Below are 27,906 nucleotides of genomic sequence, written 5' to 3'. Positions count from 1 at the left end.
AGTACTAAAAGCTGCAAAAGCAATAAATTCAAATAACCAAGAAAAAAAAACTTGTAATCAGCTTCATATTGTGTGTGACTTATGTGGAATGTACAAATTCAAGTTCCAGTAATAAAAAAATCTTATGCTCATCAAAGTTCAGTGTTGATGCAGTCAGTTTGCTATGCAATTTAAGGGTTTTTTGCCTTTTTAGTGAAAACAGTGTAGTTTCAAGTTTTCTATGCAATTTAAGGCTTGTTTTGTTGTTGTTCTAGGTCCAACAGTGCAGTTTCAAAGTTGAGCACATCAAATTTCTTCTCTTCTTGGGTAAATAGACAGGGATATAGAACAAGATTCCATGTATGCTGCAAAATAACACACAAGCAGCACATCAATATATTTTCTCTTTACACTTACCTTACAGACGCTGCATTTGTTGCCCATACCAACCATATAAACTCACACAATTTGCATTTATTTATTATTCATTTGCAGGAGAAAAGTACTAGATAGAGTTCAACTCTAAATCAAGTCATCTGCTGCTCCCCATATCAGATATGGACCATCAACTTGTACAAGAACCCTATGTCATAGCATCACTTAGAGAACCCGTACCAAATTTAAATTCCCACCTCAAAAATGCTGGAAGAATATATAGACACAAAAGGACAGTTAAATTGGACAATTACAATTTGCAATATCACTTGATTCTGGTAAGAACCAGTATGTGAAACACTTTTGAATAATACAGAAATGCTCCTTGCAACTTCAAGAGGCACTTGCATACCTCCTCCTGCATTTTCAGCAATGCATAAGCCAGAGCTTCTGAGATCATGTGTTAAATGCATTTAATTCGAGATTGTAAACGGTAGAAATTCATAGCTTGGAAGTTAAAATATTCAAGACATCAAACCAAGGAAGATCAACATAATCACTAAATGGTTCTTCCTTACAAAAAAGCAAGGCGCATGCTGGATCTACTTTAATTAATTCTTATTAAAATATAAATTGTGCAAGCAACCAATTGCTAAAGGGAAATAAGGCACAAACCTGAGTATCTACGCCATCACATGAGGAGGCAGCTGCATGCATCATTCCTGAACTTAATAGCTCCATGACCAATCTGATGGACCTCAACATGGGCAAAAGAGAGCCTTCCCCAGCATTATCAAGGCTAAAATTTATTTTGGAAAGAAGATTATTGCAGTGTACAAGAACATGAACATGCATTATTAGAAAAGGAAAAAAAGTGTGTTAGCTTTATTGTGTTGTGCATGCTTAGACTTGTACATGATTATTGTAAGTTGGAAATCTTAAGGCATAAGAACTCGAGAAACAGAGGAGACAGTGAAAACCAGTGCACTGGAATTTTATTAAAAATGAATCAACAACATAACATTTAAAACATAAGCTGCTTATATATGCAGCTTTTAAAACCGACAAGAGACATTGCTGCCTCACACAATAATAACATAACAGCAACATAAAATAGGAAGCAAAACAACTAAAACGGAAAGCCAATACTATCTCAAAGTTACATTCTCTTCAGCACTCCCCTTCAAATCAAGCTCCTCCAGCATCTCTGTAGTATATAGGCTTTTATGAGATGCCTCCTCTGTTGTGTATCTCTGTTTACCAGTACACATAGGATTCCAAGTTAGCCCAAGTTTGCAACACAATAGTTGAAATCTATCTCGAGGCAAACTCTTAGTTAAAATATCAGCAACTTGCTCCGATTAGGGACATATCAAATTTCCACTTCACCATTTTCGACTTTCTCTTGAACAAAATGAACATCAACACCAACATGTTTAGTACAAGACAGGATCTTCAGCCATACTCTTGGCTGCCAAATTATCACACCATACAATAGGAGTTGTAACATTCGGATATCCCAGCTCCACAAACAATGACTTAAACCATAGTAACTCCATTACTCCCAATGCAACAGCCCTATACTCAGCTTCCCCTACTGAACGGGCAATCACTGACTGCTTTTTGGAGCCTCAAACAATGAGATTTCTGTCAAGATAAACACAAAAACCACTAGTACTCCTTCTGGTGACCTTGCAGCCAGCATGGTCTGTGTAAAACATTTAGAAGAAACTTAATAATCTCATTCCTACAACTATGAACACAATTAGCTCTCTTATAGAGAGGAAATACAACAACAAAGGAAACAACAAGAAAGGAAAGATAATCAACAATAAGGAAAAGGAAAGATATATATAAGATCCTAATTCTAGTTTAGGAATTAATTCTAACCAAATCTCCATTGTCTTAGTCTCAGATATCCTCATGATCCAACACTCCCCGTCAAGCTGGAAAGTGTATGTCAATCATTCTCAGCTTGCATACTAAATCTTCAAACCTCTTAGCTGCAAACCCTTTAGTTAACACATCCGCCACTTGGTCTTTAGATGAAACATAGGGTATTTTGACCAGGCTTGCATCCAACTTCACTTTAATGAAGTGTCGGTCTATTTCAACATGTTTTGTCATGTCATGTTGAACAGGATTATGGACAATGCTGATGGCTGATTGGTTGTCAGAGAACACCTTGATTAAGACTTGAACCCTGATCTTCAAATCTTCTAGGATGATTCTTAGCCACAACACCTCACATAGGCCAAGAGGCATTGCTCTGAATTTAGCCTTCGCACTTGATCTTGACACAACACTTTGCTTCTTGCTCCTCCACGACACAAGGTTTCCACCAAGAAATACACAATACCCACTAGTTGATCTTCTGTCAATAAGAGATCTTGCATAGTCTGCATCTGTAAACCCCTTAATATCCAATTCTTCTCCTAATTTAAACAAGATCCCCTTACCTGGGGTAGCCTTCAAATAGTTTAAGATCTTTCTTACTACCTGCATATGTTCTTCTGTTAGGTTGTGCATGAATTGGCTCACTAGGCTAACACCAAAGGCAATATCAGGCCTAGTGCGAGACAAGTATATCAGACGGCTTACCAACCTTTGGTATCTGCCCTTATCTACTGGTTGACTATTAGGATCAACTCCCAACTTATTATTAGGCTCTACCGGCACATTAGATCCTCTTCCTCCTGATACTCCTGTCTCAGCCAAGAAGTCCAGCACATATTTCCTTTGGGAGAGAAATATTTCAGGCTTAGAATAAGCAACTTCAATCCCTACGAAATACTTGAGGGGACCAAGGTCTTTAATCTCGAATTCCTTGGCTAACTTGTCCTTGAGAATCTTTTGTTCCTCTGCATCATTCCCTGTGACTATTATGTCGTCAACATATACCAATAGAGCGGTAACCTTCTCTTTGTCTGAATGCTTGAAGAAGAATGTATGATCACCCTTACTTTGGTTATATCCCATACTAGTCATGGCCTTGAAAAACCTACCAAACCATGCTCTTGGGGACTGTTTGAGCCCATAGAGTGCCTTCCTTAGTTTGCACACTTGCCCTGCTTCCCCTTCCTGAAATCCAAGGGGCAACTCCATAAAAACTTCTTCCAAATCTCCATGTAGAAATTCATTTTTGACATCCAACTGCTATAGGCTCCATCCAGAATAAGCTGCTAATGATAAAAGAACTCTCACAATTGCCATCCTTGCCACAGGGGAAAATGTCTCAAGATAGTCTATACCATATGATTGAGTGTAGCACTTGGTGACTAATCTAGCTTTATATCTCTCTAGGGTACCATCAGCATTGTATTTGATATTGAAAAACCACCTGCAACCAACTAGTGTAACATCCTGTGGTCAAGGCACTAAGTCTCATGTATGATTCTTGTTCAAAGCTTTCATCTCCTCCAACATGGCTTGTCTCCGGTTCAAATCTTTTAGAGCCTTATCAACTGACTTAGGGATTTTAATGGAGTCCAAGGATACTAAGAAGGCCCTGTGATTCTGGGAAAGACAATGGTAGGACAAGAAGTTGGTTAATAGGTGTTGAGTGCAACTTCTTTTCCCTTTTCAAATGGCTATAGGTGGGTCTAGGTCATTAGGTTGGACTAAGGGCGAAGGTTGAATGGGATTCATACCTTGACTAGGAGTTGATGATGGTACATGCTGGGGCTGTCTACATTTGAAAACATAAGAGATCCCTTATACCTAACAAAGGGTGACAACTCTTGAGTATTTGATTGCCCCTGCTCCTGCTCAGTCATACCTTGATTGAGGTATGATTCATGACTACTGTTTATAATCAAAACTGATCATGAGTCTTTGAAGTTCTTGCTCCAACAAAAGCTTCAAACTCAACTACAAAAGAAAGAAATGGCCAAGCTGATGGGATTGGATTACTCCATTCAATATAAGAAAGGCAAGGAGAACTTAGCAGCAAATGCCTTATCGAGATGCCAAGAGGAAGCAAGTGCAAGCAAGTGCAACCATTTTGACTGTTGTAATCCCTGAATGGTGTAAGGAGATGGTTGACAGCTATAAGGGAGATGATCACATAAAAGGCCTGTTGGAAAAACTGGCTCTAGGAAACATGGAGGCAAAAGGGTACACGATGGTGGATGGTCTGTTGAGGTATGAAGACATGATAGTAATCGACCACAGGAAGGAGCTCAAGAGGAAAATTCTACAATCCCTTCATGAGTCCCCTTTAGGAGGACATTCGGGCATCCAAAATACCTACTTGAGGGTGAGGCAACTATTCCACTGGCCCAGGCTTAGGGTGGCAATCAAGGATTTCGTTTTGGGGTGTGATACATCTAAGAGGTGCAAACATGAGAATATGGCATACCCAAGGCCACTGCAAACCTTACCCATCCCAGAACAATCATGGACAAGTGTGTCCATGGATTTCATTGAAGGGCTGCCAAGATCCGAAGGTAAAGATTGTGTAATGGTGGTTGTCGACAGGTTGACTAAGTTTGCACACTTTTTGGGACTAACGCACCCCTACACAGCCCAGGAAGTGGCTAGGGCATTCATTGACCAAGTAGTAGCTATTCATGGGGTTCCTAAGTCTATCATATCAAACCGGGATAAGATCTTTACCAATCACTTTAGGAAGGAGTTGATGAAGAACATGGGCACGGAACTGAACCTTTCAACTGCCTATCATCCCCAATCTGATAGGCAAACATAAAGGGTGAATCAAAGCCTCGAAACCTACCTTCGATGCATGTGTTTGCTGCAACCCAAGAGTTGGCATAGGTGGTTAGCTCTAGCACAGTGGTGGTATAATTCCAGCCACCATGCATCTATAAAGATGTCCCCCTTTGAAGCTGTATTTGGGTTTAAACCCCCTATCCTACCAGCCACTGAAGGGTGAACCTCAGCTACAGCAGTTGAGGAGTATTTCCAGCAAAGGAGATGGGTGTTACAGCAACTCAAGCAGGAGTTGGCATCAGCCCAAAATCGGATGAAACAACAAGCCAATAGGAGGAGTGATCGAGAATTTGAAGTGGGAGAAAATGTTTACCTATGGCAGAGGTACCCTCATCTAAAGTCCATCTCTCAAGGACCAGTCTCTAAACTCAGCCCTAAATACTTTGGCCCTTTTCCCATAAGGGCCAGGGTAGGCAAGGTGGCTTACCGTTTGCAACAACCCGAAAGGTCCAAAATCCATCTGGTCTTTCATGTCTCCTTACTAAAGAAGATGACTGGTCAGGAGCGAGTGAATCCAAGGCTACCTAGTTACCCAGGGAGAAGGAAGTCATGAAGGAGCCAGAGGCTATATTGGATAAAAGAGTCATCTACTACCAAGGAGCCCCTCTTATTCAAGTGTTGGTCAGGTGGCAAGGAGGATCTTCAGAGGAGGACACCTGGGAATACCTTCCCCAGCTACTACAACAATTTCCAAGGGCAGCCAGCCTCTTAAACATTTCTTCAGGACAAGAAATTGCTGAAGGAAGGGATATTGTCATGAAACAGAGGCCGACCCAGGCCAATTTTGCTGCGGATTTAATTACTCTTAATATTTTCCCTTTATTGTTTTAATTGTAGTTCTCCTTTTCCAACTGGTAGTTAGTTAGACGGAATATCCAGGTGTAAAGGTGGCTAGAATAGGACAAAATAGTTTGTTATGAGGGTTATGATCTGCTGTGGCAGCACCCTAAAGCAAGCTATATAAGCTCAAACTACCCCTATAAGAGATTATCAATTATCCATCAAGAATTCAATCCATACTCTCTCAACTCTCTCTCTCTTTCTCTCGTTCTCATCCAATCTCTCCCATTTCTCTAGACGGGTCTTTACCCTTCCCTTCTAATTCACGTTTGAGTTAGAAGGATTGCTATTGTCACAGCACAACTGCGACACTAACTGACCTTTTTACTATGGCTCTTCGAGGTCCAAGGATTGAATATATTTGTTCCAAACTAGGCACATATAATATGTATGCGCCTCCTTGAGGGGGAGTGTTAAGAATTATATTAGCTTATATTAGATGTATTGAATAAACTAGTTGTACCTTCTACCTAGGATAGTTAGCTTGTACATAGCAGTTATAATGTTCAAGTACTTGTAATCCTAGCTTAATAGTGATTTGATTTTGTTCCTTCCTTCCAATTTTGCTTTTCCCTCTTCTGTTTTTGTTATATCAATTTTTTCAAAAATATTGAATAATTTTTTGTCTCTTCAAAACAAGGTGGAGTACTTGGGTTAAAGGAGAATACTTTGTTTATGTTTTCTATCAGGAAGACCATATGCATCATAAAATGAAAACTGAAACACATGTTAAAGAAGATGATCATGAAACTAAATTGGACAGAAAAGTATCATAATTTGATATTACAGAGGAGGGCACAAGACTGCGTGTTTTCTCCATGTGAAAAAAAAAAGTACCAAATCTTGAACCTAAATCTGCCAAAATTTATTTCCCCAACACAATGACTTTTTGGGGTTGTTGTCTAATTTAAAATAGTGTGCAATGCAGATTATCTTTAATTGCTAACCACATGTTCACATCCCTATCCAAGTTCTAGATACATATCCCAGTATCTTAAGATTAAAGGTTTTTGAAAGTTTGATATATGGGACCTTAAATAACACTTGTAGGGAACTCCATGTAACATAGCCCAGTATTCAAGCAGTACTTTATATCCAAGTACGGTTCAGTGCCACCACTTTTTATATAAATTAAAAAAAGAAAACCTGCATCAAGGCATCCTAATCAAGCAGGAGTAAATTGAGCATCTGAGGTTTAATCTGCACATTGATGTGCTTAAGTGATATTGTTATTTCACAGATGATTACAAATATTTGAGGTTTACTCTTAAGGAGTGCTCTAATGCACACTGCACAATTTTACTGTCACATAAAAAAAATAAAAAATAAAAAGTCTGGGTATAAATTTTCAGACCAGTGAACTGAATAACTTCAACATTGTATATGCTACATCTTGGGGGAAAAAAAATCATCACACCTAAAATGATGTTACAACGTAACTTCATATGCAAGCAATCAGAGGTAGTGCACTTCATACTTTTGGTGCCTTACCTATCAACAAGATCATCAAATATCCAACGGAGTGTCATATCTGAAAGGAAACAAATAGCATTGTCTGCATGAACTCCACTTCCAAGAGCTTGACCAGGGATTGACAACAGATATTCTAGGCATGTCCACTGCATCAGTTACATGAGATAAGTTAGAATTAATCACTCTGTTAACAAATGCACAGTCATGAAAGATGAGTCAGGATAGAAAAACATTTCCATTTCATAGAAGATCACTGAAAAATATTAAACCATTGAACCACTATAAAACACCAGCAAAACAATGATGTCCGAAGAGTATATCATGATTAAGTCGAGTATCCCCTTCCATTGTTCTTATAGGTTCCTTCTTTCCACAAGTATAACAATTGTTGGTTCCTGTTTCTCCACTCCAGCTACTACTTCAAATTAGCATTCCAAGTAAACCCCGTCACTAACATTTTAAGCTTTTATTCATGAGTATCCAATACATGGTACTTCTCAAGCATAAACGCCTCCCTGCCCTGTATGTTGTATCCATATCTATGTAAACAAAGTTAAACAATAAACAGTGAGAATAGAAAAATCACCTTCCAATTTAACAAAACTGCCCGCCGAGTTCGTGCCAACTTTTCAACTGCAATGAGATCATTTATGTTCTGAAGAAATGAAACAACCAAGGAATCTAGGAGATATATTCCCCCAACATTCGGTGGTGGAGCAGAATGATTATCCATAATGAGATCAGAAGTAAAAGAAGGAAAAACAGGCACTATTGCTTCCAGAACATGAGCCAATGCTTCATATGCGGCCAGGCGGATTTCTGCCAGAGTCTATTGAGGACAATCTGAGACTATTAGTGAAAGCAGCACCTTACTCAAAATAACAAATTCTTAACAGAACTAGTATCCTCCACTATGAACATCTTTTAAACACAAGACAACATACCTCTGAGTTGCATGATGGCAATGAAACTATCTGCCGGAAGAATTTGCACATGAAAATGAAAGCAAAATTGAGAAAACCAGTATTCTCAAATTGTACACACCACAATGAGACAGATGCGACAGCCTTCAGCGACATTATCTGTTCATCCACAGGGAAAAAAGACAAAAAAAAATTAAAAATACAGTAAAAGTGAAACAACAACAAAAGCCCTCAAATAAAAGCTGAATTGAGCAGAAGGAACAAAACTTGGGGCAAAGACAATAAAAATCTGAAACAAAGAGAAAAGAGGTAATTGTTACATAACACCATGCTTAAAGAAGATAAAAATACAGGAGGGTGAGCATGAAACCAAAACTGAAGAGAACAAATTTAACTTCATCACAACTTAATCCAGAAACCCTATTTTTTTCATCTCAATTCAAATAACACGGCCCTCCTATGAACAGAATGACAAGAAATTTTTAACACATTAAATAAACTTAGAAAATGGAAAAATGTAATTTGTGTACCACTCCTGAACAGTGGATAATATTAAATGCGTTGGTTAATTACAAGAATCCACCCCCTGGCCTGACCACAAACCATTCTTCTAGGTCCAGTCAGCAAGCATCAGATACCTTAAGAGGTGCATCAAATAGAAAACAAGTCAAAATTAGACTTTCCCAGAGAATACTAAGTTACTGTTGACCAGTGTTTGATAGAATAATTTTAGGAGTAATTATGGTGTACAGTACTCTATTCATGCCTAATTATTAGGCCTGATTTCTAGCCTATTATTCTTGTAAGATAGTTTCTATTTTAGATAGTTTCCTACCTCAGATTTAACATTTATATACATAGGTTGTCTGGGCTATAATATTTCAATATATAAAAAACAGAAAGTTTTTTTCTCCCTTCTGTTCTTACCAACAGCAGTTACTAATAGCCATGAAAGTTAGCATAGAAGGAAAATAAATACTTTTCCTATATAAAGTTCACAAACAATAAGATTAACTTATTTACGATTTTCAAAGAACCATACAGCTTGCAGTATAGCAGTAGTAGCAGAGGACGATAATCGACGCTGACTTGGTCCTCCAAGCTTTCCTCTTACAGAACAAGGTAGGTCGGTGGTCTCTGACATACCAGAAGAAAATATGGAACAAGAAGACAAGGCAAACGAAACAAGTCCTTCCTACATACAGACAGAATGATTCATTTACAGAAAATATTTAATAACCATATAAACATGCCAAAAATAAACAGTAATGTGGAAAATGCTCATACCAGTATGGAAAGAAATAACTTAGTAAACTTCTGAAGGATGATAGAAATTTCTGTTGAAATCATATCTATTTCAATTAAGTCAAACTTTGCTTTGGTCCTGCCACTCTTACAATTGTCAGCTACTCTATCTTCCAATATTTGAAGCTCCCGAATTAAGCTTAGGATAAGGATGATTAACTTCACAGGCACACACTCAAGATAGTTGCTCCGTGTGCAAAGATCAGTGCAATGAGATAGAATCAACTGCAGAAGAAACATATATAAAATATCATTTCACAGGACCATGCTAATTTTGCTCGTCAAAAGGCTAACTTAAACATCTTACACACCAACTTTAATAAATTACATCTTTATGTCCATACAGCTAAGAACAATCACATGGATGCCGAAACCTTGAGGGATATAGTCACAATAAAAGACAATAACTACACATGCACACACAAAAGAAAATAACCACACGAACAAATTGTAGAATATATCCAAAATATGTTATGTATTATGAGATGGACACCTGACATTGGAGGAGATAAACGAAGACATTTTTTTTTATGGAAAGGTAGTGATTTATTCATAAGACAAAAAAAATACAGATCCCAAAACAGAACATCCATCCCCAACAAACATCCTCAAAAAAAAACAGAAACAACAAAATCATAACAGATGTGCATTTCGGGATTAAACAGAAGAAAAAGAAACAATCTAAGCGGAGGTATAGGAACCCATCAACTACAATGCTTAAAGGGGGCTGATGAAAAGAACTAACTGTGAACCAGCATAGGAAAAGTTGAGTCTAAACCCTTGATCCATTCAACTAGCCTCATGACTGCCAGCCAGAAGAAATCCAAAACAGAATTGTCAGCTCCTTCAAATACAACACGATTTCTTTCCAACCAAATTCCCCATAAACCAGTATAAAAGATCATAAACCATAACGTTCTTTGAGATTTTCCCACCGCAAAGAGATCACTTCTCAAATAGGTCCGATAACAAAAAAGAACAGACCCAGAAGAATCCCCATCATCTAAAGATTTCACACCAAAAAGCCAATGAAAATTTACAATGAAGGAATATGTGGCCAGCAGTTTCCCTTTCTTCACCACAGAAAGGACACATTAAATCATACCCAGATAAAATACCTTGTCCTCCTAACGCATCCTTTGTGTTCAATTTATCATGCAGGGCCAACCAAACACATATCTGAACTTCAGGTGGCACCAACTTACACCATACTATTGAAAGCAAACGATCAAGAAAAGATATATTTCCACATACATGAAGCTCCAACTGCTCATAGCAGGATTTCATGGAGAAAACATTTTCCGCGTTGAAGACTTAAAAAGATATTTTGAATTTAAAAAAAAAAAGCTACAACTAATCATAATTCCGGTGTACATTTGTGCAATAACAATCATGTGATCTCATAGATAAAGTAGTATGTGAAATTAAAGCAATGATTTTCATTTGCACAGAAAATAGATCAATTCAACAAGGGAAAAGGATGCACATAAGTTATCATGCTAATGGAAGCGAAAAAAAAGTTACAAGGGGTGTAATCTTGACATTAGGAAATGCTGCATTGAGGGGAAAGAAACTACAAACAGCAACATAACCAATCAGTAGGGCAATTTCGAATTCCATATCCTTTATTTTCCCATAGACATGGGCAGCAATAGCATTCAAAGTCCAGGTTATGACACATTTTACAATAAGATGCCAAAAGATTGCAATACTATATGGCATTGCTTGGAGGCAAGAAAATTCTCAAATTAACATAAACAACTTAATAACCAAACACATCAAGAGCAAGAAAGCAGTTGGAGAAGTTTTTAAATTTTTGTTTTTTTTTCTACTAAGTAGTTGGAGAAATTTTTTAAGTATAATAAATGCAAGTACAATTAGCAAGAAGGCAAAGAAGGTTAACCTTTAATACAGGGTCTACATGATGATTCTTCTTAATCAACAGAAATAAAACTCTTGCCCATCTCTTTGCTTCAAATGCCCATGCATCCAGATCTTGGTCATCATAATTAAGAACGGCACTAACTGAATAATAAGGGCCTATAAAACTTCTAGGGAAATCACATAGACTATTCAAAAGATTCACCCTAGTACCACAGTAATTGGAATTATAATATTTATCATCGGCGACCGAAAGCCATTCTTGAACTTTCACTCTTAAAGAACCTACAATGTCAAGAGAGAGCAGAAAGAATTGAACTTAAACCAACAGAATAAACAATCACAGAAGTAAGAAGTAATCTTAGAAGTCTACTAGCTACATTATATCTAATCAACATACCACCATAATCAGTAAATTCTCGCGGCACAGCTGAAATGAAATGCAGAAGGATCTCAAGGGACACATCAGATGCATGTATTACAGCAGCAGCAGCATCAAGAACTTTGTCACAGACTGGTGAGAGAAACAACACATAGAATCATCAAGCAGCACAAGTAATGACTTAGAATTTGATTATGTTGGCGGGGAGGGTGAGGGGTGGGGGGAATAGAATGGAGTAGAAACCTTGAAGACGATAGTTAGGGTTAAAATGTTGTTTGCTGCTCTCTATGACAAATCTCAGAACATCCAGCAAGTCTTCTTTTTCATAATTGAAAGAACCTGCTGTAGCAGACTGCTCTGGTACCAGAGCAAAGGAAACATCTTTACCCCATTCTACTTCACTCTTGTTATGTGTTTGCACTCCACAAGCAGCTGAAGCAATACATTCTGAAAGCGCCATCAATCCAGGTCGTCCAAAAGATTGTTTCTTAATGGCTGATGCTAAATTTATCAAAAATGCAAGTTTCCTGTAGTTATGAAACACATGATGTATCATTAATTTCTGAGAAAGACCAACAGAATAAACAGCACTAAAATTCAGTAAGCTTAATTGCCACCTTCAAATAAAGTAATGATTGTCCTATTGTCACTTAGGGGTCAAGATTCAAGTTAAATCATCTTCTCTGCCAACATCACTGCGTGCTGCCCACGCTAGAAGATACATTTCTTAAAGAGGTCACAACCGCAGTACTCTTTTCTCAATTAATTTTTTGTCTCTGATTGATTTGTCATATTTGACTTGTTGAATATAGTGTGCTATTTTATATGCTAAAAACATAAATTAAGAAAATCACTTAATAATTTATTCGCAACAGATATGTTATATTTTATCCATCATGTACTTAATAACCGATGGTTCAAGATCTAGTCCTTCAACCCCAAATCACTTAACAGGTTCATGCCATCAATAACATGAGAATATAATGGTCTTACAGAAGATATGGTTATTGGCCCACCTAGGGGGTGTTTGCCATTGATATGAGAGGTGAGTTTGGTTGCATTTCAACTCCAACATTGAGTGTTTGGTAACACTCCAAATTTCTCAACTCAACTCATTTGGGTTGAGTTGAGATGGTTGAACTCAACCTCACCAAATTGGTGAGGCTGGGGTGAGTGATGAAATTTTCCTTCAATATACCTATTTTGCCCTTTAAGAGAACTAATACACATTTTAATTCTCTCAGTGTCTATAAAAACCCTAACCAAATTTCTTTTGTTTCTTTCTTTCTTTTGTTTAAGTAATTATATTTTCATATTAATTATATATTCTATAACTATAAATTATACATATTTTTTAGAATATATTTTTAAATAATATATTTTCCATAAATTATACACAAATGATATATTAAATTATACACAAATTTATTAGTATCAATTGATACTTGCATCCAGTTCTGTTTCTGCTTCAGCTTCTTTGTCTCATTAGTCTGAACACTGGAAATCTACCATGTCTAACATATCAGTCCCCATCTTGTCATGACACATCTCTAAATAAAAACACAGAAACAAATAAAACTGTGATCGGTAGCATGCCACATTGGGACATCCTCTTTTTCTGTACTGCAAATGATCTTGAATAAAGTTCATATTCCTTGTTCCAATTCTTCTCTTTCTTTTTGTGAATCATGCAAACTTGGAAAACTGCATGAGCTTCCTTTTTCTAATTATGAAATTACTGCCAAGAGACCTTTAGAATTAATTTATTCAGATCTCTGGGATCCAGCTCCTCTTGTATTGTCAAGATCCAAGGGTTAAAGCAGTTAATATAGCTTACTTGTATTTTTCTTGTATTTTTTTGCTGTTGATACAACTTGTACCTTTCAGTTGCAATTACAACTGAAAGTTAGATAGCCTATAAAAAGGCAATCTATTGAAGGATGGGGATTCATTATGAGAAATAACAGAATCTTTTCCCTCTAACATTCTCTCCCTGTCCTTTCTCTCTCTCTTGGTTCTTTCTGTTTTCTCTCCCTCAACTTCTCTCATTCTCAACTTCTTCCTACATACCTAAAGAAACCCTAAATCAGGTCTAGGAACTTGACATTTCTTGACATTTGGTATCAGAGCAAAACAATTCTTGGAGAATGCTCTCAGAGGTGAAATTTCAAAGAAGGGATCTGTGGAGATGGAGGAACGCACTCAAATGAAACTATTGGAGGCTAGGCTAGACACTATGGAGTTTGATTTGCGCCAAACTCAGGAGGATACGAGTTGAGGCAGGGCCAAGAATGCTGCAACCAAGGAGATCGTGCAAACGCTGGAGAAAGGAGTCAAGGAAAAGTTCTCTAGTTTTGGCCAAAGGCTGGATGGATTCTTGAACATGTTTTCAAAGATGCCTCAGGCCAGCCTACCAGTGGATTTTCCTCCAAGATCCACTGCAGATCCAATTCTAGCAAGAGCTGGAATCCTTCCTCATACTTCTGACTTACAGGAAGCTGAGGAACTACCTGAATTGGATCAAGTAATTCAGGTTAGAAGATCCTATCAAGCTCACCACCACACACTGATACCAAGGCTAGAAATTCCGATTTTTGAAGGTGTTAAACTGAGATGGTGGATTAGGACATGTGAACAATTCTTCCAGTATTATAATGTGGATGAGTGCCAGAAAGTTAACCTAGCAGCAGCTTATCTCAATACCACACACCGATACCAAGACTAGAAATTCCGATTTTTGAAGGTGTTAAACTGAGATGGTGGATTAGGAGATGTGAACGATTCTTCCAATATTATAATGTGGATGAGTGTCAGAAAGTTAACCTAGCAGCAGTTTATCTCAATGATATGGCTGATGCTTGGTATCAAGAATGGAGTAGAATGAGAGATGAACTTAACTGGGTTGAATTCGTGGAGGAACTCTGATAGATTTGGTGAGATCCATAGCCGATGTGATAGAGGAATTCAATAAATTGAGGAAGGAAGGTTTGGTGATGGATTATCAGATCTGATTTGAAGAATTGAAGTCTTTGTTTCTTATTTCTCATCCAACTTTAAATGAGCCTCATTTTGTATCAAGTTTTATCAATGGCTTAAATGAAGAGCTAAGGCCAACGGTGAAAGTGATGCAGCCTGCAACTGTTTAAGCAAGCTGCTAAGAAAGCTAGATTATAGGAGTTGGCGTTGGAAGCGATCTTTAGGAAGCATAAGGTTCAACCTAAAAGCTATCCTTTGATCAGCCAACAGTCTGGAGGAAATATTAGGACTGCCAATCCAGGGATGTAGAGAGGAAATTTGAATCATAAGCCTTTACCAAATTCAAATCCGGTTAAGCCACTCACTATGGAGCAACGAAGGCAGCTAGGACAGCGCTTCAGATGTGAAGAGAAGTACAGTCCAAGTCATCAGTGCAAACGGCAGTTATTGCAAATGGAAGGACTGGGTGAAGAAATAGAAAAGAAGAGGAGAACATTGCAGAAGATACAGAAATTATCAAGGAAGGAATATTAGGAGAGGAAGGAGGAGAAATTTCCTTGCATGCTTTACAAGGCTGTCCTACTGGAAAAATTATAAGGTGAAGGGAATGGTTGAAAAAAAACGGTTGATGGCGTTAAAAGACAATGGCAGGACTCATAGCTTTCCAGATGAAGCTACAGCTAAGGAGCTTCCGTGTAAACTATCAGCCACTTTTCCTTTATCAGTGATCATGGCCAATGGAAGCAAGATCTGGGCAATCAGTGATCTAATGGAATCAGCCCATCGACGATCGATGCCAATATCAAAGTCGGCAATTCGCTGCATGACATTGGTGATCGCGATCATCAGCGATCAGTGCAGTGAATGTGGCCGGCAATTCTTACGTATTACAGGCGAATTCAGGCAGACTGCTAAAGGATGGCCGAAGGTACTAGGATGAAGCAGCTAGAAGCAAAGATGGAGGCCTTGGAATTTGGGATGCTGCAGACTCAGGAGGCAACCTCAGCCATACAGGAGAGTGTGCAGCAAGATATCACTGCAACTCAAGAGGATTTTGTTGAAACTTGAGAGAGTATGCAGAGGGAATTGGAGAAGCATAAGACGATGGATCAATATGGCCAGAGGATAAACAGCATGTTCAATATGCTGTCATCGCTGCCTCAATTCCGGTTGTCACCGAATTTTCCCCCGAGAATGATCTCAGATCCAATTCTGTCTTGCAATGGCATTCTTCCTAGAGCCTCAGGAGTGCAGGAGACAGAGTAGTTTCCAACCATGGAACCAGCAATACAGGTAAGGAGATCTACCTCTCAATCCCCTTATTACAGCCCCACACCCAGCTTGGAGATACCGGTGTTTGAACGATCACCGCCAAGGAAACCGTCGCTGCCAACATTGTCATCACTAAACATCAGTCTGGGTGAGCTTGCCTGCTCTAATACCAACTGACGCAACATAGAAAGCAATTTTAACCAGTTTCATGTTGAAACTAAGGGCAAAACCGAATTTAGGAGAAGAAATATGATATTATTCAAAAGTTGCTCTCAAAACTTAGAACAAGAATATTTATAGGCTAACCCTAAACCTTAACTAACCAGGAAAAGGAAATCCTAGTTGAATCAGGAAAAAGAAAAGGAAAAGTAAAATTCTAATCAAATTATAATTGAAGCAGGAAACATGGGAAACCCTAAAACAGAAAGGGCCCATGGGGCTTCTTTCTTACTCTTTTGGGCCAGCTTTTTCTTACATTTGCAAGATGTTCCACATCAAAAAGAGAAGGAAGAGGGAGAAAACAGAGGAAATTAGGGAGAAATATGAGAGAAATGAGACTGAAATTTAATTTTTGATTCATAATGTCTCAGTACAAGATAGTATAGCCCAGTGGCGAAGTCAGGACCTTGGGTTAGGGGGGCAGAAGTCTCAAGTTTGTATACTAAATTTTTTTGGCATTACTTAATTGCCCCCCATCTTTTTTATTTCAGGGGGGGGGGGGGCGCAATTGCCCACCCTCAAAGATATATAGATCCGCCACTGGTATAGCCTTATATATGGCTATCCTCAGCAGTTAATTAATTACATTTGTAATTGATTCTACTAATAACTTGTAACAATTCCAGTGGTTTGTTACCAACTACTGTAATTGTAATGATTGCAGTTGAAACAACTTCAACTACTTTCTGCTATCTCCTATCTATAGCTACTCCTTATACAGTTTTCCAGTTATAACAAAAATAATTGCTAAGGGCCCGTTTGATAGCCACTTTTTTCCCGGGAAAAGAGGTTTTTTCCATCCAATTTTCCATTTGTGTAGTGTTTGACAGCCAAAGTTTTCCACGGAATTCATTTTCCCATTTCTTGTGATAGTTTTTTTCCCTTCAAATCAAGGAAACCAAATTCCTTGGGGGGGAGAAGCTCCGATTTTCCAGGCAATTGAGGCAGCAACCCACTGTGCTCCCATCTTCATCTCTTTCAACTTCCATGGAAGCAGATTGATCTGCAGCGAGAGGGACAGAGAGCGAACGAGAGGGAGGGAGGGTGAGCGAGAGAGAGAGGGCGAGCGAGCGAGTGGGTCAGCAATGGGTGGGTGAGGCAGCAAATCTGTATGGATGTGTGCGTATATATATATGTGTGTGTGTGTGTATTTGTGTGCGAACGAGAGGGAGGGCGAGAGAGGGCCTCTCTGTGTGTGTATATATATACATATACGTATGTATGTATGTATGCGTATATATATATGTGTGTGTATCTGTGTGTGTATATATATATTTATGTATATATATATCCGTGTATGCATGGGTGGAGATGAAGAATTTTCAGTGTTGATATATATATGTATGTATCAGTGTGCATATATATATATATGTGTATCTGTGTATGTATATATATATGTATTTTGTATGGGATTCAGTATTTTTCAATACATTTTCACCATTGAATTCCATGGAAAATGTGTTATTTTCCAAAGAAAATAATGCCTATCAAACACGAAATGGTCAGGAAAATGACCAAATTCTATGAAAAATATTACCAATCAAACACCAAAAGATGGAAAATAATATCATTTTTCAAGTAAAAAATTATACCAATCAAACAAGTTAAACTTCCAATTTCCAGGAATTCATTTTTCCAGGAATTCAATTCCCTGGACTTCATTTTCTTTCCACCTTTGCAATCAAACGCACCCTAACTGTTATTCCCCTGAGAACTACTCTGCTACAGCCACTACTCTCTTGTAATTATACACCCAAGGTCTTGACAGTTAATAATGTCATCAGTGTCATCTAATGAAGTAAAAAAATTGTATCAGTGACTTGCGTAGATTGGACAATATTTACCTTCTATTAAACACAGTTATAATACAAGTGACTGAAACAACACGGACAAAAAATTGATTGATGGTATTATAACACAAATAAAAAGAGTAGAACTTGCACTTGTTCCTCCTCTAAAGTGTGACTAGTGTAAAAGAAAAAAGGAAAGAAAAATAGAGAGAAAACTGAAGAGAAAGAACTGAGTTCTCAAATTCTTAATCAAGATTACAAATGATACAATGAGATCTCCTGAGTTTATATACTACTCAACTGAATCTCTAACAAACTAACTGTTACTGACAGCTGGCAGTATCAAACAGAGCAGGTAACTACTATCTGTTAAAACAGAACAAAAACTAACTTGTCATATAGGTTGCATGTGGATGTAAATAGAGCCCCAATTAACCCCCTTTACATGCATGTTTTGATAAATTTTCAAATGAGCCTTGTACCTGTACCTTATTTTTATACTTGATTTTACCTTAAACAGGGTAATTGGGACCCATTTACATCCCAACTACCAAATGGAGAACTGAGAATAAAGCTGCCTACTGGTAATAACAAACTACATCATCTTCTCTTCTTTTTTTTTCTTCTCTTATTTGTACACAGCAAGAACTAGGACTATCCTTAACACCTAGTTCAACAGAATGGTGAGATAGACATGTGTATGCAAAGACATAAAGTGACTACTTAACTATTCAATTCAAAAAGGTAGTTATGAATCTAGCCAAAAAAAGGGAGTGATCAAGATAATTAAGTATAATCCATTGAACCATGATAGCATACCTCAAATTTAGGCAACTAGCATATTTGCAAATAAATTTGGTTGCACCTTCAATTGTCCTTGAAGAGTAGATTCCTTTTATTCCTAAAATAAAAAGAAAAACAGGCATTCAAACAGAAGGACTATGAGATAAGAAACTATGAACAGTGTGGAAACAGCATAACTAGCCGTCCACATCTACATAAGCATGGATAAATATTCAACACCTACGTAGCACGTCCAAATCAATTGTGGAGATCTCAAGCAAAAAGAGACATGCATTCACATCTACATAAGCATGGATAAATATTTAACACTCATGTAGCATAGCATACTAATCTCATGCTTCTTGTCTCAAGAATAAAATGACATAGAAGCACAGAAGCATCTTAATCCATGTTTAGCACTGTACATGGTAGATAAAGGCATTTGGAACTCTGACAACAATCATAATATCAAACATAAGAAACAGAGAGAAAATATTTGGAAACAACAAATAACATAAATTAACAAAGAAAACAAATTTAAACATAAATTATGCATGATACAAATTGACTGATCAAAAGCATACATTTACAAAAGACATTTATGAATATTTGATAAGAAAAAAGAATAAGCACATAATTATTTTGAAGCAGAGCACATGGAACAAAGCAAACAAGATAATGCCTAACCACCATAGGCTTGTATGAAGCGATGGCTTAACAACCATACCTCTCTATTTTAGTTATAATTTTTTCAATCCTTCACAGTTTGAACAAGAAATAAAAAATATTAACATCAAAAATGAGAATAGAAGGTAAGGATCAAGGATGGTTAAAGTGAAGAAGTGCTTAATAGCATTTTACGCAATTATAAAATTCCTTAAAAGAAAAGTTTTATCATACCGCTATAAGCCTCGGTTTATTAAATGGCACATAATGTTAGGCTATGTTTAGGAATTTCGAACGTGAGGGAAAGGAAGAGTTAATAAAAGAAAGGAAAGAAAAGGGAAGAAGAGGAAAGGAGAGGAAGTTACCTTATCCTTGTTTAGATGTTTAATAAAGAAAAGAAAAGGAACTCTCTTCCTCTTGTTTGAGAGTTCAAGAGAAAAATGAAAAGAAATGGTTGGGTTATAATATTAAATTTACAATATAGCCCTTATATTTTATATTCCAATCCATAGCACAAAGGACAAACAAGTAAAAGAAGAAAATTTTAATTAAAAAAGACCCACGTCCCTCCCATACCGGCTGAGTTTTTTTTTTTTTTTTTTTTTTGTGGGGGGGGGGGGAAGTAGGGGGGATTGGCTCCCCTCCAATCCCCTCTTCTTTTAAAACTCAATCGTTTCCCCTTCCCTCCTCAAACCCTTCCTTTCCCTTCCATCCCCTCAATCCCAAGCATGGCCTTGGCAATTTAGTACCAACACGTACGAAATATGCTCATAACTGTGATGGAGTTATTATGTTGGGAGTGGCGGGGGGGATTAGAAACAAGATGAACAAGGCTTGTGCATATCAAAGAAGATGCACAAGATCCGTAATAAGGTTGATAGGGTTTGGATGGTGCCCATCAAAGAAAATGCACAAGACCCGTTTAAGATGGTTTGTGCTTTGGTCCAAATGGACATCGAGGACAAAAACTAGTAAATAAACTTGAGAAGAATGAATGAAATAGAAGAAATTGTATTTAAAAAGTTAGGGAAAAGTCAAAGAAAACTCAGTCAAAAACCTTTAAATATGACACAAAATATAATGACTTGACAGAACAGAATATATAGTTATGAATAAAAATAATTGGTCAGCTAGATTCTAGAATAACCATTCCCACTTAGTGAAATTATGGCCTGTGGGTGACGATAATGATGACGATTGTTCGCATAAGAAAAACTTACTCCTGGGAATTTATTTGTCGGGGAAAACCCATGACTCTTCGGCAATTACAAAATAAACCAACAAAGAAATTTTGTTATCTTGGAAAGTACACATTTTTTCTGCTAAGTATATTTATAAGCAAAAGTACTTTTACGGCAATGAAAAGTAATTTATTGTAGTTCCACAAGATGATAAATTACAAAGAAATAAAAACACAGCCAAATGGATCATTATCCATGTAAAGAATCACATTCAAAAGGATCCACTTACTCAAAAACAGTCGCACCTAATTCCAATAGATCATATTTGATATAATAAGTATACCCAATTAAATTTTATAGGACAACTATAAGATCAGTTTTGTTGTATGGCTCAAAATGTTAGACAGTTAAATACCAGCATGAGCAAAAGACGAGCGTAGCAGAGATAAGGATGCTAAGATGGATGTGCAGCCATATAAGAAAAGATAAAATTAGAAATAAGGTTATTCGTAATAAGGTAGGAGTAGTGCCAATCGAGGAGAAGATAAGAGAGACTAGACTAAGATGGTTTGGTCATGTGAGAAGAAGACTAAGAAATGCTCATGTGAGGAGAGTTAATGAAATGGAACAATTAGTCAAAAAAAAGGTAGAAGCAGACCCAAAAAGACTTTGGAAGAGACATTAAAGTTTGATATAAAGTATATGGACCTAAATGAATATATGACAAAAGACAGAAATATATGGAAGTCTAGAATTCATGTAGCCGACCCCACATAGTGGGATAAAAGCTAGATATGTTGTTGTTGTTGTTATATTTTTTGCTCATCTCACAAGTACTCAATATATTACATGGCCTCACATGTTAAAAGTAATTGTTGTTAGGTATGGTTCACCTAGAGATTTATATGCACACATGGGTACTATGTCTCCGATCAAAGTGGGGTGAGACGTTCTCCCCCAATTAATTGCAAAATACCCTCATCACATTCTAGCCCCCACCTTCAAAGGAATTGGAGGGACACACCATGGCTGAGATGACCTTGACTCAAGTGTAATGGGGGCCACAGTAATGCACTTGAATCCCACTCTAATACCACTATGCCACAAGTTCATATCCTAAAAATAATTACCATTAGATGCGGTTCACCCAAGGCCTTGTATACTCATGTGGCACCTCATCTTCAACCACTAAAAGATATGAGAGCGTGTCCTAGTTCTCATACATCTGCTTTAATAAATCCTAAAAAAGATACAAAATCAGAAACAATTGGCAAAAAGACTTTTGACTTCCAACAAAGGGAGGTACATAGCGAGGCTATAGTTGGCCTGCTTTACACAAGTTGAAGATAAAAAATAATACAATCTCAGCAAAAACAAATAATAGTAATAATGCATATATGACAGAATTCATAGCATTACCCTCTAAAAGTTAAAAAAGGAAATAGGAATAAATTTATCTGCATATCAAAAATGGGCGTCCATGGTGCACAAGCCTTCCCACTTTGCAATGGTTTTAGAGAGTTGTTTTTGTACAAAACCTTACCCTTACTTTTCAATGAAGTTATTTCAGTTGTAGGCTAGATTAGTCTCAAAATCATAGTTGTTGAATCAAGATTCAAATCGATAATTGAAATCCTTATTTTATGAATCGTGAATCGAGAATCAAATAAAATCATAAGATTCAGTACACATTCTTAATTTCAACTATAAATAATATATATTCATAGAAAATAAATAAATTATATTAAAATATAATATATTTTAATAAATATGTTGGATCATGTGGCCAATGGGAAAGACACTTGCCTACAAGGCAAGAAATGTTCCCATCATGATCAATTCTTTTAAATATAAATAGATAAATAATACTTCTAAATATATTTGCTAAGTTTAAAATTATACCAAAAATATATTCATGTTGCCTTTAAATTCAAATTGCACCAAACCAAACCACTTTCAAAATAACAAGCTAGAAAAAAAAAAAAACTTACAACTATTAGGCTACTAATAAACTTCATTGTCCATAATCTTCACTAGTTATTGTTAAGTTTTGGAAAAAAATAACCTTACTGTCTCACTTTTTTATTCACTAGAAAAGCTTGATGTATACAAGCTTCTTTACAAAAAAAGGAAACAACTAACTTTAGGAAAGAATCCTAGGATCTATACAATTTAGGATACAACCAAGATAGGAAACATAATCTAATCTAAAAGACACAATTTTACTTTTAGGAAATAATATATACAGTCAATCAATCTAGGAAACATATATAATTAATCACTAATCAATCATCACTCAATCAATCACCAATCAATCATCAATTAATCAATCACCGATCAATGATTGAATCATCAATCAATCAATCATCAATTAATCAATCACCAATCAATGATTGAATCATTCCATATCAACTGCATCTTTCCCAATATAGAAACATTACCCTTGCTGTTGTTTCCTGTTACTTAGGGAAACCCTAGCTGCTGACACTCCCCCTCAAGATTGGGCGTGTATATCTTGCATTCCAATCTTGCTTATCATCCTGTTAAACACTAGTGCAGGCAAGCCCTTAGTTAGCATGTCTTCTAATTGATCTTGTGATGAGATGTATGGTGTGCATATCAGCCCACTATCCAATTTCTCCTTGATAAAGTGCCTATCTACTTCAATGTGCTTTGTCCTGTCATGTTGAACAGGATTATGAGCGATACTGATTGCCGATTTGTTGTCACATGTTGAACAGGATTATGAGCGATACTGATTGCCGATTTGTTGTCACAATAGAGCTTCATAGGCGTAGTCCACTAAATCTTGAGATCATTTAGAAGAATTTTTAGCCACAATAATTCACACATACCTAGAGCCATGGAATGAAATTCTGCCTCAGCACTTGACCTAGCCACCACATTTTGTTTTTTGCTCCTCCATGTTACCAAATTGCCTCCCAACATAGTACAATATCCGGAAGTAGATCTTCTATCTACAACAGAGCCTGCATAGTCTGCATCTGCGTAAGCCTCAAGGGTCATAGCTTCTCCCTTTTTGAACAAAATGTCTCTTCCAGGTGCTCCTTTTAGATAGTGGAGTATTCGATACACAGCTTTAAAATGGACTTCCCTTGGGTTATGCATAAATTGACTAACCACCCCCACAGCATAGGCTATATCTAGCCGAGTATAGGCCAAATATATCAACTTTCCAACCAACCTTTGGTAAACTCCCTTGTCAACTTTATCTCCTTCTAGAGCTTCTCCCAACTTATGATTTGGGTCAATGGGTGTGTCACTTGCTTTGCAGCCTAGCAATCTGGTCTTCTTTAAAAGGTCTACCACATATTTTTGCTAAGATATAAATATGCCATCTTTAGAATGAGCCACCTCTATTCCCAAGAAATATTTTAATCTCCCCAAATCTTTGATTTCAAACTCCTTTAACAAGCACTCCTTTAATTGAGTCATCCCTTCTTTGTCATTGCCAGTAACAACAATATCATCTACATACACAATTAACACAATTACTCCCCCTGTGGCCGAATGTTGAATAAAAAGAGTATGGTCTCCTTGGCTTTGTCTATACCCCATGCCAAGCATAACACTCGTGAATCTCCCAAACCAAGCCCGTGGGGACTGTTTCAGTCCATACAGGGCTTTTTTTAGTTTGCATACAACCGGCCCTTGTGTGGCTATTTCATAACCTGGTGGTATTTCCATATATACCTCCTCCTCTAGGTTACCGTGTAAAAATGCATTTTTCACGTCAAACTGATGCAATGGCCAACCTAGATTAGCAGCTGACGAAAGAAGGACTCTAACTATATTAAGTTTAGCCACCGGTGCAAAAGTGTCCAAATAGTCTACCCCATACACTTGTGTATATCCCTTGGCAACCAATCTTGCTTTGTACCGATCTAGAGATCCATCAGACTTATATTTCACAGTATAGACCCATTTACAACCCACTTGATGTTTTCCTTTAGGCAATTTTACCACTTCCCAGGTCTGATTTTTTTCTAAGGCTGTCATCTCAGCTTCCATGGCATCCTTCCAATTCTTATTCCCTATAGCTTCAGAAAAACATTTTGGAATAGGGATGGTATGTAGGCTGGTAAGAAAGGCTTTATGGGTAGGAGACAACTTAGAAAAAGAAAGAAATAGGTGTAATGGATGCTTGGTACAAGTTCTTTTCCCTTTTCTTAGAGCAATGGGCCAATCAAGGTCATAGGTATCTGGTTGGACAATAGCTTCAGCAGATTTTGTAGAGCTCATATGAGTCATATCAAGAGAATTGGTTGCGGGAATACCTGGTGATGACTCTAAAATGGTAGGATTGTCAGTCTTATTTCTGCTTATAGAGACCGTAGGACTAGGACTTGTAGAGGATGCAGGAGCTTGCATATGACTAGATTGGATGTTATTCCTCCTTGAGTATACCTGCATAGGCCGAGGAGTAGAAGGTGAAGCTTTCTCAGGTGTCATGTTTTTTGAGTCTTTCTGTTTAGGAGATGGGTTCAAGGATAACAGATTAGGGTCAGGAAGAAAGGAAGAATCCCTATTAATCAAGGTCTGATTTTGTTCTAAAATAGTTGATGATCTGAAGTACGACTCATTTTCAGCAAAGGTAACATCAGCAGATACAAAATATTTCTTTGAAGGAGAATGATAACATCGATAGCCTTTTTGTGTAGATAAATATCCAATATTTCACATTTCAAGGCACGAGGATCTAGTTATTGTCACGAACCTAGGGTCCGTGATGGGTTAGAAGAGGAATTGGGGAATGAAATCAGAATTGTAGGAGGAGAAATGGGGCAGAAATGGGGGAAGAAATCAGTAGAAAGGGAGAGAGTAATAGAGAGAAACGAGAGAGAGAATTGGAGAGAGGAAAATAGAGATTCAATCAATAATTTTCAGCATATCATCCCCTCCATTTACATCAGCCTGATATAGGCATATTTGTCCCCTAACAGCCTTGCACATGCAGCCATGTGCATCTAACTAATTGCTAGAATATCCCTAACAAACTATTCTACCCTATTACAATAATACCCTTTTATTACTCATAGGGTCATGACAGTTTCCCTCTATTGGCTATAGGAATATGAACATAGGTCGTGCACCCGAATATCTTGGGCTGCCAATTACTAGTCACATGGAAGTCAGGAAAATGACTCATCAATAGTTGAATAGGACTTTGAGATTCTAGGGTTTTAGATGGCAATCTGTTGATAAGAGTGGTGGCAGTTAGGGCTGCTTCTCCCCAATAATATTGAGGGACATTATGGTGAAAAAGAAGTGCTCGAATAACAGCTAGAAGATGACTATTTTTCCTCTCGGCCACCCCATTTTGTTGAGGGGTGTAAGGACAAGAATACTCATGAATAATACCTTTTGTTGAAAGAAAGCGGATAGAGTGTGATTGAAGAAATCTCTAGCATTATCAGATCTAAACCGCTTTACATTTACCCCAAACTGAGTCTTAACCATGTTGTAAAAATTGGAAAAAATAAACCATCACAATGAAAGTGACTATGGATTAAAATTGGGACAAACCATCTTGTCCCAGAAATATTAGGAACACTTGATAGACCCCAAATGTCACTATGGATTAAAGAGAAGGGGAAATCAGTCCTTTTATTAGAAAGAGGGAAAGAAACACTTTTATGTTTGGCAAGTTCACAATCAGCACAATGAAAGTGACTAAAATCCAGACCTTTAGCTAAATTAGGAAACATTAATTTGAGAGTAAGAAATGAGGGATGACCCATTCTATAATGCTGTAACCACATCTCATCCTCGTTGGATTGAGCTAGGCATGACATAAGAGGAAGAGACTCCTTCTTGTCTGGCCCTACTGATTCCTCGAGGTAATAAAGCCCCTTTTTAGCCCTAGCAAGCCCAATCATCCTCTTCTTGCCCTGTTCCTGTATCTCACAGACATTGGAATAAAAAGATACACTGCAATTAGTATCCTCAATAAATTTTTAAACAGATATAAGATTAGCAAATAATTTGGGGACATGAAGGACATTCTTGAGGGTTAGGTGATCATTGAGAAGAATATCTCCTTGACTAGCAACGGTAATGAGTGAGCCATCCGCCATTGTAATTTTTCTAAAGCTAGGACAAGGATTATAAGAAGTAAACAATTGTGGATGGGATGTCATGTGGTCTGAAGCACCCGAGTCTAGGATGCAACAATGTTGGTGTAAAGTTTCTGAAGCATGTAGGGAAAAAGTGTAGGAAGCAATACTTGTGAGAGCGAGAGAGCTACCTTTTTCTGCCTTTTTGTCTAGAAATCCCAGAAAATTTTTTAGTCTTTCAATTTCTGCCTTGTTGAGTTCAAGAGACTATCCCCCATGCTCCAATCCTCTTGATTCCAATTGTTGCTGACTGTTGGCTGCTGCTATATGCACTTGACTCCTTGTTGGTCCCCCTCCAGATGGCTTTCCATGGAGCTTCCAGCACTTCTCTATGGTGTGCCTAGGTTTTTTACAAAAGGTACACCATAAAGAATCCCTATCCACTAGTTTCTTTTCATCCCTAGGGCCTTTGTTTTGATTATGAGTTTTTAAAGACACTAGGGCAGAACTCTCACCGGAGATAGCTTCTAGCATCACACCCCTTCTCCCTTCTTATGCCCTTATTAAGGAGATTACCTCATTCAAGGAAGGTAAATCCTCTTTACCAAGAATCTGCACTCTGACTGCATCAAATTCACTGTTGAGGCCGGCCAAGAAGTCATATATCCACTCCTTTTCAACAAATCTCTTATGGAGTGCAGCATCCTCACTACATTTTATCTTCAAACATTAGTAGTGATCTAGCTCTTGCCATAGAGTTTGCAACATATTTGCATACTCCGTGATGGTCTTCGAGCCTTGTTTGATTGCTGCCACCCTTGCCCGTATTTCATAGATTTGGGCTGCATCTTTAACCTTGAAATAGGTCAAGTTTATGGCCTCCCAAATATCCTTGGTTGTGGTCAAAAACATGACAGTGTCACTGATCTCTGGAACCATGGAATTCCAAAGCCAGGACATTACCAAGGAATCTTCCTCGTCCCGTGCTGCGAACGCTGGATCACCTTCTTTTGGGCCCATTCCTAACAAGTGGCTAAGCCTCCCCTTCCCTTT

General features: G+C 37.5%; 1 protein-coding gene across 7 annotated transcripts in view; it reads right to left on the bottom strand.

The window, feature by feature from the left end:
- Positions 1-27,906, bottom strand: part of LOC127813058 (uncharacterized) — a 148,334-nt gene that overhangs the window by 111,100 nt on the left and 9,328 nt on the right. For all 7 annotated transcript variants that reach the window (XR_008026057.1, XM_052353779.1, XM_052353783.1 and 4 more), the window contains 10 exons: positions 18,966-19,047; positions 12,133-12,416; positions 11,908-12,021; positions 11,530-11,792; positions 9,609-9,851; positions 9,364-9,516; positions 8,343-8,480; positions 7,985-8,227; positions 7,417-7,544; positions 1,030-1,153 (listed from right to left, as the gene is read on the bottom strand). Coding sequence is in view for 6 of the 7 variants with exons in the window: in XM_052353779.1 (XP_052209739.1) it covers positions 1,030-1,153; positions 7,417-7,544; positions 7,985-8,227; positions 8,343-8,480; positions 9,364-9,516; positions 9,609-9,851; positions 11,530-11,792; positions 11,908-12,021; positions 12,133-12,416; positions 18,966-19,047 (1,772 nt within the window). In the remaining variant the exon portion in view is untranslated. The remainder of the gene's footprint in view (positions 1-1,029; positions 1,154-7,416; positions 7,545-7,984; positions 8,228-8,342; positions 8,481-9,363; positions 9,517-9,608; positions 9,852-11,529; positions 11,793-11,907; positions 12,022-12,132; positions 12,417-18,965; positions 19,048-27,906) is intronic.

Source organism: Diospyros lotus, chromosome 11, assembly GCF_014633365.1.
Source record: "Diospyros lotus cultivar Yz01 chromosome 11, ASM1463336v1, whole genome shotgun sequence".
In the NCBI taxonomy this organism is placed as follows: domain Eukaryota; kingdom Viridiplantae; phylum Streptophyta; class Magnoliopsida; order Ericales; family Ebenaceae; genus Diospyros; species Diospyros lotus.
The sequence above is the reverse complement of the archived record's forward strand: the minus strand, read 5'-3'. Positions and strand labels throughout refer to the sequence as shown.